Source organism: Zingiber officinale, chromosome 3B (assembly GCF_018446385.1).
Source record: "Zingiber officinale cultivar Zhangliang chromosome 3B, Zo_v1.1, whole genome shotgun sequence".
In the NCBI taxonomy this organism is placed as follows: Eukaryota; Viridiplantae; Streptophyta; class Magnoliopsida; order Zingiberales; family Zingiberaceae; genus Zingiber; species Zingiber officinale.
Genome location: NC_055991.1, coordinates 129,188,496 through 129,205,013, shown reverse-complemented (window position 1 = coordinate 129,205,013; position 16,518 = coordinate 129,188,496). Strand labels below are relative to the sequence as shown.

At 34.3% G+C, this 16,518-nt stretch overlaps 2 protein-coding genes across 2 annotated transcripts; both read left to right on the top strand.

Annotated features, from left to right (window-relative positions):
* Positions 1-261: 261 nt before the first annotated feature.
* Positions 262-7,514, top strand: LOC121967707 (phosphopantothenate--cysteine ligase 2-like). Its single transcript, XM_042518099.1, has 10 exons — positions 262-481; positions 1,891-2,094; positions 2,193-2,316; positions 2,395-2,439; positions 2,825-2,910; positions 4,933-4,985; positions 5,111-5,170; positions 5,625-5,726; positions 6,644-6,763; positions 7,054-7,514. The coding sequence occupies exons 2-10, from the start codon at positions 1,956-1,958 to the stop codon at positions 7,276-7,278; spliced, it is 954 nt and encodes a 317-aa protein (XP_042374033.1). The 5' UTR covers positions 262-481; positions 1,891-1,955; the 3' UTR covers positions 7,279-7,514.
* Positions 7,515-7,921: 407 nt separating this feature from the next.
* On the top strand, positions 7,922-9,940 carry LOC121967706 (UBP1-associated protein 2B-like). Its single transcript, XM_042518098.1, has 2 exons — positions 7,922-9,468; positions 9,598-9,940. The coding sequence occupies exon 1, from the start codon at positions 8,047-8,049 to the stop codon at positions 9,466-9,468; it is 1,422 nt and encodes a 473-aa protein (XP_042374032.1). The 5' UTR covers positions 7,922-8,046; the 3' UTR covers positions 9,598-9,940.
* Positions 9,941-16,518: the final 6,578 nt, after the last annotated feature.

The window sequence follows — 16,518 nt, the reverse complement described above, 5'->3', positions numbered from 1 at the left end:
AGTATATTAGGGAAATGATTTCTTTCTTTTAGGCTGAGGATTCTTTTCTACTTAGATTATTTTTCTTATCCCCACCTCTAAATATTTATCAGAGAGGGTTCGGTGTGGTTTCTAAGTAAAAAAAAAAAACAATTTAATTTGGGTTTACGTTGAGCAAAGGGACATTTGAGAGAATTATAATAATTAGATATACCAAAGTAGGTAAGTAAATCAAACGTGCGGCGTTTTTTATTTTTTAAGTATAAAAGAATAAACAGAAAACAAAAAGAAAAAGAGCCCACAAAATCGACACGGCTCCTCTCGTCCCGTTATCAGCAACGGCGGCCGATCGAACCCTGATTTGGCCTACTCACGAACGAGCGGCGGCGGCGGCGGCAAATGAATTAGCCAGGGAGCCAGACTACAGCGATCCGCTCAATCCCTTTCCTCCTGTAGCCCTAAACGGAGAGCAAGAAATGTCGTAGCAGAGGAATTTCATTAGGTATCATCAGCCCACCCTCTGTTTTATTTTCTGATTTCAGTTTTACTGCCTATCTTCGGGATTTCACTTAATCTCTTGTGAAAGAAGAATCTGTGTGATTAATTTCTGGAAATCAAAATAGTCAATTGACTATGTTGGTTTAGGACGAACATCACGGTCACAAGAGTTCTTGCTTCGTGGGTTTGTTGTTTCCCGTTCCATCCGCTGAAATTCCTTCGGTTAGTGTTATATGCTTGCTTATATTTAGAGGAGGCCAAACTATTGTGGGGTTAATTTAATGAGCATGTTGATTAGTGGAGATTTATTTGATCGCTGGCCACATGATAAAATAAAGATAGATAAATCACGGGGAATATTTTACCAGATCTAGGTCACACAGTGAGAATTGTTAATCTGGTACTCATGCTAACAAAGCAACAATTCTATTATAATATCACTAGATGTTGTTGGCTTGTGGCTTATTTTTTTTCTGCTTAGGTTAGCTTTTCAACATTTAAAATTTCAAGCAGTTTTAATTTTTGACCAGAACAAAATGATACGATACTATATCATCTATTTCGATATGGTTTTTGATACTTATCTAATTATATTATTAGTAATAATAATCAACTTTTACTTTAATTAATTATCTATCTAATTATTGATTGTTAATGTATATGCATTCTTTCATTTAGATTTTAAATTTTATAATTAAATTTATTTAATTGTATGGATATAAAAAATTGTAAAAGTAAAAAGAAAATTAGAATTGAATTCAAATTTGAAAATTTGAATCCGAATTTTTAAATAAAATAAAATTTTAATTTTAATTTTTTTATCTTTCAATTTGAATTTGAGATAACTGTTTAATTTTCCATTAGATGATCAATTTACTGCAAACTATTACAGTTACTATCATATAATTTTGTTAATTTGAGTGAAATAAATTTTAAAAAATTTATGTTTTAGTTTAATCAAATAAATTTTGCTTGGTTGAACCTTAATTTTCTTATTACTTGCTCTTACTATTTTTTACTATCATAAAAGTTAGAATGCTTAAAAAAAAATCTTTATTGAGATTAGATACTAACTTTCATTCAATTATTTTTTAAATTTTTTTATGTTATTTAAAATTTTGTAGATATTCATTAAACTAAATTGAACTATAATTTTAAATTTTAATGCTCTGTTTAGGTATGGTGATTAAGATAAAGTGAATTTAAATTGAGCTTGTTTTAATTATAATCTAATTTAATCATATATAATTAGATTAGTTTTATATTTTAAAAAGTTAAAAATTATCTAATTAGGATTAAAATTGATGGTATTTAATTAAGTTATTTAATTTTCATTCTCTCTCTTATTCCCATTTTTTCCCCCCTAATGACTTCTTTTTTTCTGATTTCGTTTTTTCCCATTCTTTCCCGCAGCCCGATTTCTCCCTACTCGCTGACTGTCTCAGGAGTTCAATAAAATCACAGTCCTGCCACAATTGATGGATTCCATTAAAGGAGTGAAAGAACCTGTAGAATCAGATGTGGAGTCCTTCTTCAGCAAGGCTCCACCTCTCAAAGACCGTGATAAGCTCTTCGAAAAATTAAAGGGATTCATCGACAGGGTTGTTAGATCATCAGGTGACTACTTATAATGACTGATTACACTATTTGGTTCAGGTGTGAATCTGAAGTTTCTGAGTAGTTTCTTCTTTTTCTGTGTCACATTGATGGTTTAGAGAATGGGAAGCCTGTTAGGGTTGTTTGTGTGACTTCTGGGGGTACGACTGTCCCTCTAGAGCAGCGATGTGTACGCTACATAGATAATTTCAGTTCAGGCAACAGGGGAGCTGCATCGACTGAGTATTTTTTTCCCCTATCAAATTGTGTATAGTTTTTAGCTTTCAATTGGAGATGAACATGTCATCTGATGTGTTGTAGGTGCTTTGTGAAGGCTGGATATGCTGTTATCTTTCTCTATCGCTGGTAAAAGCTCATTTTTGCCTCTTGTTTCCTCAGTAAAAGCTCCTTTTTCCTTCTTGTTTCCTCAGTAAAATATTCAATGCTCATCTATCTCTCTATGTGCGTATGTGCCTGTTTTGTCTCTTCTCATATTGTTAAATTTAAGTTGGTTGCGTGTGTATTTTGTTTCCTCTTGTAGTGTCAAGTTCAATTTGGTTGATCAATTCTAGCTGGTAGATGGTGATATTAAGTTAAGTGCGTGTGTATTTTGTCTTATCTCATAGTGTTTATATCAAGTTGGTTGACTAGTTCCAGTTGTTAGATGGTGATAGTTGTAGTTTAGACGGGCAACTTCTCTAGCCTACACGAAAACCAAAATCATAGTCACATTAATAATTTCTGGTTTCAGGGGCAGTTGTCAACCATACTGCAGATATCTTCCACAGGATTCGTTTCTTGATTTTTTTGAAATTGCAGAAGATTCAACCATTAAAGGTATGTGATTCTGTAGTATGATAATATTGCTGAGTTACTAGTTTAGGTGACCCTTTACTGCAATTTACAATTAGTTTGTTTCTTCTTTTGCATAACTTATGAGAACACTTGTTAATTAGATTATAATCTGCAATATAATGAATTATGGTTTTGAATACGGACAATTGAGGTAGGCCTGAAGTGAACCTAGTCGATGGCACTTGAAATTTATAAATTTCTGCTTTCTTAAGATCTCATAAAGGTCTTTTAAACTTTAAAATAAGTCAGACTTGACCTGATAGCTAACTTATCTGGATCATAAACTGTGATAGCTAACTTTTTATTATGAGAAAATTCCATAATCTGCAAGAGCCACATTAGATGAAGATAGGAACATATTATTCGCTTCTAGAAGTAATGATTACCCAGATTGCTAATTATACTATGTACTAGGTGTATTTTTTCTTATTAAATGGTGCCTAAGTGTCCAAGAGAGCAAGGTGTTGCCTAAGAACCTCAATTATGTTCAGTAGTCTTCTCCTGAAGTGCGCACTTCAGTTGAGGTATTTTCTGGGACAAGCATCCATTCAGCGACCATATCTACATTTATAAACTGGTGTCAAAAAGAAATCTAAATTTAACTATTACCACTATGAAAGACTAAATTTTAGTGATATCATATTATTATTTTGTATAGTATAATTGCTATATACATACACACACACATAATATATACATGATATTACGCATTATTTTATTCCATAAAAGATATTGGTCCAAACACTCTTCTTAAAGATACTTTAAATGACAATGTAATCACATTTTCATGTTTCACCAACAAGTAATTTGTGTGATAATTCGAGGCAATTGAGAATTTAAATTGTCAAAGCAATATGCCAAAAGAAATCTAAGTTCTTTTAGTTAGTAATATTTTATTTTATTTTTTATCTTAGAACTGTTAAATTATATAAATATTATATTATATTTAATATAATTCTTAATGTTTATTATAATTAACACGATGCCTTATTTTATTTCACAAGGGATATTGGTCCAAATACTCTTCTTAAAGATATATCAAATGATTTTCTAAAATTACAACTTTTAGAGAAAAATAAAATCAAAATGTTGTGTTTTATTTACCAGTAATTTGTATTGTAATTGTAGATGTTTGAGAATTTAATGGAACCTGTCGAATCAAATGGACAATTTCACATTTTGGTTTACATCTTGTGTTGAACCAAACATAATTTGTCTTTCAATTTTTCTCGTGTTGATTTACTTGGGCAAGTGTCTAATACCTTACATAATACCAAACCATCATGCCCTTAATGGCCATGACTTTTATCATTGATATACATCTCAATCGATGATACTAATAGTAACTAATATTGGTCCAGACACCAGACCCATGTTATCCTTAAGCACTTTCCGATTCCCAAGGGTAAGGCTATATATGGAAATTTGGTCAATTGGCCTTGAAAAAAGTCAGTTTTGACAAAATTTGTAGAAGAGAGAAGAAGGGGGGCTAGGGTGGATTAGGTTGAAATGGAGGCATATAACAACTCTGGTCCAATCAGTTCACTAAAACCAACACCTTACTTTGAAATAGTTCCTTCTTTTAATAACAGTAGGTCAATTTGTTTTATCTGTACAGAAAAATCCCTTTAAACCAAACAGTAGTACTTTCTTTAATACTAACTTTGATATCAGAAGTATATCTTTCTGGCAATATATCACTGCAGTGAATGCATCACACAATAATGTCGTAAAGAGAAAGAGATCAATAAGCAAATACTGGAAGGGGAGCAACACTAGAAGAAGGAATGTGAATATGATGTACATGAAGAAGATGAAAGCATCCTGGTTCAGTCAGTCACCGATACTGTCACTTCACTGAGATCCCATTCCTTCTTTTAGTTACACTAGGTCAATTTGTTGTATGCTATTCACTGAACTGCAATCTGAGTTTATCAAAATATCCTTTCTTTGATGCCAACTTTAATATTGAAAGTATATCTTTCTGATGATATATCATTGCAGTGAGTGAATCACATGATGTTGTCGTAAAGAGATCAATAAGCGAATATAGAAAGGTATAAAGTTTAACCCTTTTAAGTGAATTATCCGTGATAATCTTTCATCAAATCCAGTTAGTGTAAAAATTATGAATTTTTATCTTTAGAGACAGTAGAAGCTAACGCAGGCTGTCTTGTCTCAGGCAGTAGAAGGAGGTATGCTGCTGAAACTTCCATTCACCACAATTTTTGAGTATCTTCAGGTTAGAGATGTTCACATTGCTTTGTAGTTCCTGCAAAAGAAAGGGTTATTTATCCAGTAAGATTGTTGCAACAGAAGAGTGTTATTTCGATGTTTGTCTCCCCTATAATTGACTTTTCAGTGACAAGATGCTGGCTTTGAGCAGATTTGCAAACTTTGTAGATTAATGGTGTATCCATCAATGATAGAGATGTGTTGTCAACTAGTGAGCTTGTAGTCTTATTCAATGACACCAAAAATGTAGATTTCTTATAATCATCTCATTGTTTCTTCAATCTAGTGCTAAAGGAAAAGTAGTTCACAAAATTTTACCCCTTGCCTTTCCTTTTTGTTTTTTTTCATTAACGGATTCATAGACTCGCCCATATGTAGACACTAGTGAATAATCTCTTTCCAGTTCCTATTATTGCTAATTTATTATAGGAATACATGAAACAATTGTTTTTCGTCAACAGATTTTGCAGATGGTGGCTCTATCAATGGATTGTCTGAAGTCACTTGGGATGTTCTATCTTGCTGCTGCTGTATCAGATTTTTACGTTCCTTGGGAAAATATGGTACAAGTATAGAAGTCCCTTATATATTTGAACTTTTGAATGAATAATTAGTTGTGTTCTATGTTATTTGCTTAAGTTGAAATATAACCTGATTTATACTAAGTGAAGTAGTAACTAATATTGCCGTTAAAATAGGACTGAATCTTGAATCTCCATTATCTCAAGTTGGTAGCTGCTTTGAATATTTTTATGTGAAATTAATTTCTTCTATCAAAAACATTCTATGCATGCACGAGGAGAAACCACCTAGAGTAGTGAAAGGATATGCCTCTCTTGAGTTAGACACTATAGCTTTGAAGAATTGTTCTGTACTTGTTATTATATGACATCTTTGTCACTCTTTTTCTTTTATTTGGCCCAATAATTATTTACTCAACTCTATGAAGGAAAACTCCCAGAAACTGTTTGGTGAATTGTTGTGATCTTTCCTTTTTTTTAATGTTTCCTAGATTTGTTTTTAATAGCGAGAGTATGTTTCTTCCTGAGGTAGAAAACTAACAGGGTTAGCTGCTTTTTTGACTAATTTGATAAACTTAGGCTTGCATCAACTTGAACCACAATTCTAGAGACAATCAGAAAGTGTGAACTTAAAATGTAAATGGATGACATGATTGACCGGTTACCAAGTATATTAATTTTAAAACTCTTCAATTATTGTTTTTACTGTGTAAATTAACTTTTTAAAAAGTTCAATTACTCACAGGTCATGTAAAATTATTTTTTCATAATATCAAATTAGCTTTATCATATTTTATATAGTTTCATAGTTACACAAATTACACAACTCACTTGTGATACAAAAACATGACATGGTATGACAAATTGCCAGCCCTGACTCGACTGAACTAGTAAAATAGGCTTAGCATCATTTCTTATAATCAATTTGATTTTTTTTCAACCTAATGTTGATTGCACAGGCAAAACATAAGATCCAGTCTGCAGAAGGTCCCCTTGACATGCGACTGACTCAGGTCCCTAAAATGCTTTCTGTTATGAGGAAGGACTGGGCGCCAGCAGCATTTTGCATCTCGTTCAAGGTTAGAACTTTTGTTCACGCTTTGATCACATAATATTTGCAATTATGGTAGGGAAAATAACACGGTTAAGTTTGATTAACATAAATGAGAAGTAAGCTAGCCAGGACTAGAGGACTTTCTGCCAAAAGCTGAAGTTCAGATCTACAAAACAATATTATTGGGAGGGATTTAACCATAGTGTTTTTTTTAAAAGAAAATGAGGAAGTTATATATTTTGAGAGAAAGATTCACATTTATTGTATTTGTTTTAATGTTTGCCATCATCAATTGTCTTTATTTCTGTTTAACAGTTGGAAACAGATCCTGATATCTTGCTTCAGAAAGCTGACACGGCGATGAGGAAGTATGGTATGCATGTGGTTGTGGCAAATGAATTGGCAACTTATAAGTCGGAAGTCACTGTTGTCACAAGATGTGGAAAAACGAAAGTTTGCAGTCGAGCAAAGGATCACGACTTGGAGATGGAACTCGTTGACATTCTTGTGGAGCAGCATTCTCTACATCAAGAAGTTTGAGTCAGGTATCAAGTGACTAAGGCTTGAGTGGGATAATAAGGATAAGTGTCAAAGGTTTGACGTGTGATCGTTCATATTTTGTGGTTATTTCTAGTGTACTGGAAGAGCAGCATGCTTGTTTTTCCAGGTGCCTTGTGAGGAATATCTTCCAGGGGCAAGATTTTATAGTTCTGGTTTACGCAATCAGGCCTGAGATCCTATCTATATTGTTTACAATAATATTCTTCTGCACACTACGAAATTGTCTTCTGGGAATAAACACAAACAAATCAATAAGCTAACAAAAGAGAACCCCACCATGCAATGTTCGCCAACGTCTACTGCTGATCGCTTTTGAGGGATGGGATTGGATTCTGGATTTTTTTTTTGGGGTGGGGGACCGATTTTTTTTAAAAATAATTTTTAATTATTTTTTAAAATAAATTTTTGAATCTGAAACTGAATTTACCGATTTTTTTTTTAAAAATAATTTTTAATTATTTTTTAAAATAAATTTTTGAATAAATCAAATTGAATTTTAAAATTTGGTGAACGTATTAAATTAGAGGACCTCTTAAAAATAGAAGATATGTGTTTTGATAAAAAAAAAAACAAATAAATAAATAGATTGCGTTGCAGTCAGTTGGAAAAGTTCATATGTGCCTCTTTTAAACAAGAGAGGCCCCAAATCTGAGGCAGACCACAGGCCCGCAGATTGAGGAAGGTGAGTTTCGACTGGAATCGTAAAACCCTACCCTGCCCTACCTGCGCAACTCCATCCACCCCCCCATGGCTTCCACGGCGACCAAGAAGAGGAAGGTGGATCAAGAGGACGAGCTCCTCCTGCCTCCCGATGCCCACCACCAGGCCGTTGTATACACACCCGCCCCTCCCTCCGACGACGAGGACAGCAGCGACGAGGAAGATGATGTCATGAATCTCCTCGAACCGCTCTCCAGGGAACAGCTTATCGGCCTGCTCCGCTCCGCCGCCGCCTCCGACCCAGCCACCCTCTCCGAGATCCGCCGCATCGCCGACGCCGACCCCGCCCACCGCAAGCTCTTCGTCCACGGCCTCGGCTGGGAAACCACTTCGGAGGGACTCCGCGCCGCCTTCGCCAGCTATGGAGACATTGATGACTGCCGCGTTATCTTCGACAAGGCGAACGGCCGATCCAAGGGGTATGGCTTCGTCCTCTTCCGCCACCGCAGCTCTGCTCGCCGTGCCCTCCGCCGCAGCCAAAAGCTCATTGACAATCGCATGACCTCCTGTCAGCTCGCATCCTCTGGCCCTGGCCCCTCCGCTCATCACGGTCATCAAAACAACGTGGTCGTGCAGCATCCTAAAAACCCTAATCCTGGCCTTGGTGCTGGCCATCAGGATAACTTATCTAGGAAAATCTACGTAGGGAACGTTCACCCAGATATTGACGGTGGTCGCCTCCTCAGTTTCTTCTCCCAGTACGGTGAGATTGAGGAGGGCCCGATTGGTTTTGATCGACACACTGGGAAGTCCAAAGGGTATGCTCTCTTTGTCTACAAGACGGCAGAGGGTGCCATAAGGGCCCTCGAGGAGCCAAGAAAAGATTTTGAGGGCCACCCGCTTCATTGCCAACAGGCCACTGATAGCAAGAATAAGGCTGCACCCAGCCAGAATACTGCTGCTCCGCCAAATGTGGCTTCCAGCACAGGAGTTCTCAATGGATCTGGTTATGCAAGCACCCCATCAGATATGGGGTTACAACAAGCTGCAATTTGGGGGCAAGGGCTTCTTGGCATGGCTGGTGCACAAGCCTTTGGCCAGGGGATTCAGCCTAATGCTGCAATGCTTGCGCTACTTGCAGCAGCTGGGCAAAATCCAGCATCTTTTGGAATCACACCTGCCATGCTTGCTTCCTTGAACCCTGCATTTGCAGCTGCATTTGGTGCGTCTGGTAACCAGCTATCTGTACCTTCTACAGCTGTTCCTCAGGTGACGCAGGTTCCAAACTATGGAATGGGAGGTACTCCATATCAAGGGCCTCCGGGATTTCAAGGATCTACAGGGTTTCAAGGAGCTACTGGTTTTCAAAATTCACCAAGTCTCCAAGGCCCATCAGGTTTTCATGGGATTCAACAAGTTGCTCAACAAGGTGGAAGTAGCAGTTCTTACCAGGGTGTTCCTATGTCCAGACCACCAACTGGACCAATGGGTGGATATGGTCCAATTTAGGTATATAAACATAACACTTGCAATGGACTAATAATGATTATATTCTTGGTCAAAAACACTGATTTTTCTCTTTTCGTTGATTCCTGTCCTATTTTGGCTTTTTGCTAATTGTTGTTTTCTGTCTTCTAGTTTCATTCTGAGATTGCGGATATTCATGTTCTTTAAAGATCGCATGGCTTTTCAATGTCTGTTGGCGCTGGATACCAAGAAAGTCTTCCAATGCAATGGTTGTTTGAAATATGGAACTACTTTTGATTTATCGCTGTTATGATGTATGGATTTTGGTGACTGCATTTTTTTTTGTTTTGTTATATCTCCTTGGCTTTGACCATATGCCCTCGCTGATGGTATTTGGAATTTAACTTTTACTATTTGGCTTTGTCAATCTTCTAGATGTTCCATTTGGAGCATCAAGAGAAACTTATAATTTCTCAGAGATGTGATGGATGTAGATATGCTATCTTTGCTGATTTGTTTTGATCATACTCTGAGATTTATTTTCTTGGTTGTCATGATTTTTGGACCTTAGCATTCCTATCTTATAGATGGAACTCATTTTGAACCATATTAAATTTTGCTTGATTCTATTTTTGTGTTTAACTTAATTTGATTGATCTTTCCTCTTGATCTTCTATTTGTAGTTTTCTTTAGATGGCTATCTTGAATTTTGTGCTGATTTCTAGTGAAATTTACCTGCTGTTCCTTGCTGGTTTTTACATTTCCAAAATCACTTGATGGTAAAAATGCAACATATTCACATTTGATCTTTGGCCATGTGCGCTGACTGGTCGCAGGTAAGAGTGTGGTTGGTGTTTGACATTCTAAGGTAGATCCCTTGCATCATCCATTATCTCGTCTTTTTCTTTTACTCTCTTCATTTTGATGCATCTTCTTGGCTTATTGTTTGTTTGCAGTTGGTTATCGCCCTTTTGGTAATGCCTTTTAGTTTTTGAGTCAACTTGCACAATAGAATTACAATTACATTGTGGACTATTAATTCTAAAAATGTATATTTTTATTATTCTTTGAATTTGGAGTTATATTATTTGTTCAATGGTTTCTTACTGCTGAATATTTTGCACAAAAGTGGTGCAAAATAAATGATATAGGTTCTATTTCCTTAAATATAATATGCTAAAGATCAATCTAGATACACTACTTATTTGTACTCCATTTTAGGTTTTGTTGAACAGTACAAGAAGTCATAACTCCTGTCAAATTATGCAACAATATTGCATAACCTTTCGTATTGCTGTATTACATGTTGAACTGATCCTCAACCATGACATCAAGAAAATTCATTAAGTTGGTTCTAGTGTTTTGCTAACTTGTATATGTTTTTTCCAAATAGTTGAAAGTTTTCTAGATGAGCTTTTCAACTTTATGTATCATATGCCATGCTAGACCAGAACAAGGTTGGTTCGATTATTTCATTTTCTAAATGTGCAATGGAATTAGGGGAAGAATAAATGGGTTTAACTGCCCTTTTACTAATTTTATGCTGCAACTTTCTGTTTTTTTTGTTTCTGTTTCCTCTCTTTTATTATGTTTCACTGGCTGTGTTGCCGAATCCACCTAGGTTGTCAACCTACAGCCTTTCTCTACCTTGGCTCTTGGGTATTTTTGCCCTTTGGATTTGGTAGCAAAAAAACACTATACTAAAAACAACATATAATTTTTAGTAATGGATAGAAAAATACTGCAGCAAAGTTATAAGATTTTTTGCAAGTTGTGTATTATGATTAAGTGGACCATGGACTCTGGCAGTCATCTTCATTTTATTCTATTGTAAATCTATTAGCTAGATGAGATAATAAACTATGTTTGTTTGGATGAGTCAATTGAATGTCAAAGCACCTTAAGGTGGTGGGGGGAGTGGCCGTTAGTTATGCTGGAAAATTTTCAGTAGGGGGAGATGTTGTGCCTTCATATTAATCCTATGAACTCTCTAAGTGGATTAAAAAGAAGTAAATGCTAACCTCAGGATTGATCTCTCATTCAAAGTAGAAGCTCAAGGGAAGGCCCAACGCAACCCAAGATGTACTTAGGTGTGAGGTCCCTGTATATTAGCATGCCTAAGAAGGCTGTTTGGTATTTATCGTAGCAGGGTGGGAATACTATTATTACAGTTTCATACCTAACTGTTTGATGTTAAAGCAAGATTTTTCTTTATTGGTACGGGTAAACTGTCAAGATTTCCAATGTTACTACTATATTGGAAATTGTTGGATCAGTGTTCTTCTTGCAATTTGGAAACCGAGTTACCCATCTTCTAATGAACTTAAGATAGTAAATATGTGACAACTATTGACATATATTTGTGTATCTAGCTTTGTTTGAACTGTTACTAGTCAAATTAGACTAGTACCTAGATTCATAGTACTTTTTTGGTTGAGTATTAGTTACACCCGTGAAGAGGGACTGACGGTGACAAATACTACTGATTATTAAGGTTCATAGCAGGCAAGATGTGTCGAAAGTAGACATAAGCACAAAAGCGCCTTTATTCAACAAAATTTGATGGGGTTTCAGGCGTTTGTGATGCATACAAAATTGAGATTCAAATTCTGAAGGAATTGATTGATGGCATTGATCATTTTATCAATCTTGTTTCTGGTAGAGTTATTTATATTGGTTTCTCTTTCATGCCTTGTCCATCATGATAATATCAACTCTTTACTAGCTACTGATTTAGAAACTACCACTGACTACTATTGTGGAATGGGTAAAGTATGTTATTCGTGTTTTGTGGAATGGGTAAAGTATGTTATTCGTGTTTTTTTTTCCAAATAATTCCATGATAAACTGGCTTCTAATATCAGTCTCTTTGTTTGCTTTTGTTTCTCAAGTTCAATCTCCTGACAATCTGTTTAACTATTGCTGTGAGGCTTTCTGTTTGTTGTCTCCACATTGGATTAGCATTTGTTTCCTCTGAAAGATTTCTGGAGACAGCTGGAAGGGTTTGCTATTGAGATCCCTCTAGGCGGTAATGATCTTACTAGGCATCCCCTTCAGCGGTGAAAAGAGCATAAAATAGTGAATGTATTTATAGACGTATCCTGCTTGTTTTTGTTACCTGAATTTATATCAGCAATAAGGATAGAACAGATCTGATGATAAAGCTCAAATATGTAGATACGGTGTTGTGCTAGAGGAATTTTAGTTTATTAGAGATAGGCAGATTATTTGGCCGCGACCTGTTTACTTGGAAAGAAAATCGAATAGATACATAATAAAGGATAAATTTTAAATTTTATATCCTTCCTACTGTGTACCGGACATCCTTAGAGATGATGGAATGGATGGGAAATCTTTCTCATTCAGTATTTTGGTTTCATCTAAATTGGGTGAAAATGAACTCTCTGGCTCACCATGAAATGCTCACTTGAGACTCCATGTGAAATAGTAACCTCCTGCGGCAAAGGCTAATTGACTTGAGCTGGCTTAATGTGTCATTCATCTCTTTGTTTTTTCAATAACCTATTTATTTGTTTATTCACCCATGATATTTGGAACAGTTTGTGTCAGCTTTAACATACGGTTTTCCTCTGTCTATCCTGAGGCGTGACACCTCGTCTCATTTCAAGGCTTTCCACTTGTTTTAATCATTTGGGTTTGAAGACGGCCATATGCTTCAAAAGAACTACAGCCAAACATACTCCTTTGCGGCCAACCCTGCACATGAAGGCATGTGCAGCGAGGCAAATGTTGCAGCCACAGCAAACAAACGTGTCCAGCCGTTGGTGTTTCCACATCTTGTAAAGTAGTCTATGCATGCCGACAGAGTTTGATAATTTTGTGAAACCGGCTGGCGTTGGATTACCAGCCATCCACGAGTTAGTTAGCTGGCAGGTCGCTCGCTATATGTATCAACCACTTACTATGGTCCGTTTGTTTAGTAATATTATTACAGACAGTTAATCTTTAGGAATTTGTCTGCTTGTTTGGTACTTAAAAGTTATCTAACATAAATCCGACGTGCAGTTGTTTAGCTTGGACCTTGATGGGAGCTCACTTACACAATTTGTGTTAGTAAAAGAACTTGCAACAGAAGTTTATGACAAGACAAGTGTTTCTAAAATGCTATTTCAATAGATGAATAACTCTTAAGAAACTTTCTAGTATCAACCATACAAATTCATCTAAACATGCTTATGCTTGCAATTCCATTTCTTTAAACATTCAACGCATGCTCTAATTCATAGAGTTTTCCCAATAAACCTAGGTTTAGCAGCAACCATTGGTGGTTCGCTGACTGTTAGTGGGGGAAAATCACTAGCTCCAGAGCAGACATACACGCTGTACAAAAGTTCAATGTGGTCTCTTGAGAGTTCGGCGACACCAATCTCCACAGTGATAGCTGGTCAGCCTTCGCCTGTGTATCTGTTTGCCATCTAGAAAAAGGTCAGAAGAATATCAGCACGATGAGCAAAAGTTTAGTTCAAATTAATTAAACTGTGAAAATATATTATTAGGGTGATAAACAAATCGAGCCAGGGTGTTTAAATTTATTTGATAAAGTAATCGAGCCAAATCGAGTTTAAAATAAATCAAGTTATTGAAATGATTATTTAAATTTGATTTAATTTATTTTTTTTATAAATTTAAGGTCGGCTTAAGTTTAGTTGGAATTTGATTTGTTTAGATATTATTGAATTCTTAATTTAAACTTGAATTGAGTTTGGTTTATTTAGATGTTATTGATTTTTTTATTTAGTATATTGATAAAATTTGTGATAAAATTTTTATTAATAAATATGGTTCATAAATATTATATTATTTATAAATATTAATGGATTAAATATATATTTAAATTTATTTATTTAGTTTAATGAATTATTTATGTTTGTTTATTTATTTAATCTGGTCTTTATCAGGTCAAATATCAAACTTTTTCATTACTACCCTTGAATTTGTAACGTAGCGGTTGCTGAGAGGTGCGAGTCACTCCGTAGAAACAAAACCTTTGCAAGTTTGCAACTAGTTGGGCAGTCCCAATCAGTGCCGCCACTCAGTGTATCACTAGAAATGTGAATATCATTAAACATATGTATATTGCATGTGATCAAGAGGTAGCATTATTGGCTTTATTTAAGGTATAGGTGGGAATAAAAATGATCTGATGAGTGGTGGCAATTAAACTATGTTAGTTCGTTGTTACATATAAATCGTGCCAGCTAATTTGCTCGTAGGTGACAAATATATCGATTTTACACAGAGAAAGAGGTTAAGACGCACTGATTACGATCAGTTTTCTTAAAAATAATACAAATGCATCAAAGATTAATTACTGAAAAACCAACTGACCTCTTCTGGTCGCATAAGGTTGGAATATCAAATTATTTAGCTTTTTTCTTTTGATTGCCGGGGCCAAGGTGTAAATGGTAGAATGTTTTTTTAGTTTTTCATATATTTAAGAATAAAATTTTAATTGTAATGAATTTATAGATAAATATTTTTTTAGCAGTTGATGTAAGAATACTGAGCGATGAATTATTTGAGTGCTCTTTAATTTAATTTAATTTATTTGAGTGCTCTTTAATTTAATTTGATGGTGGATAAAATTTTTTTATAGGATCTGATCTACCATCTTAAAGTTAGTTGATATAAATTGAATATATGATATTTATTAAAAAAACAAATTATTAAATAATAATTCAAGTTAAAATTTTATTTTGTTGACCCGATTCAAACTTAATTTCTCCTGGTCTGCGACGAGAGTTACTTCTTTTTGCCATTGGTGTATTTAAAGGTTATATTAAATTTCAATTTTCTTTTATAAAATATAATATTAAAATATTAACGCTAATAATGGTGTAAATATGTATTTTAAGTTTACATTTGGATATCTTATGACTTTTATAGCGTCATAATGGGTTAAATATTTTCCGTCCAAATAAATGAAAAAAATTTGAGGAAAAGAAAAAGACGGAAATTATATCATAATTTATTTCAAAAGTGTTAAAAAGGAAATATGGGTAAGAAACTAAATTAAGAATAATAATTAAAAAAAGATCATTTTCATATAATATTTGGCCAAAGTTGCCCAAGGGTGTAATAAACACATGACATATTTGGTATCAAGAATTAACGATCTAAAATTTATTTCATCATGTACTTAATCTATGCATATTTATATTTATCTTTTTCTATATCCATAAGGACAATATTAGAGAGATATATTATAAAGACGATCTATTTTCTTTTAATTAAAGCTTATCCATCTTTTAAAAATATCTCTTAATATTTTATAATAATCAGAATAGTCATTAATATTTTGAGTGATATAACACACTTACTATACTTCTTGAAATATAATTTGATTTTCGTCTTCTCGAATGAATTTAGTGGTTAGCACATGAGGTGTTGTTATTATGAGGTCTGAAGTTTGAATTATGTCATCCTTATGTATGATTTAATTTATTTTTCTTTATATAATTGAGAAACTGACTCTAAAGAATAGATCATTATTTTTTATTATAATTAAAATATCATTCGATTAGATGTTAATAATTAAAGATGAAACAATGAGAATTAAAAATACAGATAATTTTAGTATTTTTTTAAAAAGAGAAAAATCAAGGGCAAAATATTATTTTTATATAAATTAAAATAATCATGTTTCTACTTGATGAGAAGCAGACTTAATAGATGCAATATTTTAAAAACACTAACCATGTGCTGGTAGTGCTGACTAAATATGCAAAATAGTAAATGTATAAGGATACATGTGTAATTTTACAAAAAAATAATGAAAAATAAAATCCATGTGCTGGCAGTGCTGCATATCATTAACCAGCTGGGTTTGACTTATTCGGCCACGATTCCTTGCACGCTGATACATTTCCCGAATTGATCACCAAACCGGAAAAGAGATACAGCCGGAAATATTTCCAATAAAAGAATCACGTTAATCCCAGCTTTAATTAATTTCACAACAAATTATACGGATTTTTAATTCTATAAGATAATTATGATCTGCGAGTTTAATTAGCGCACGGTTTTTTTTTTTTTTTAAAAACTCAGAATAAATTACTTTTTAATCAAATT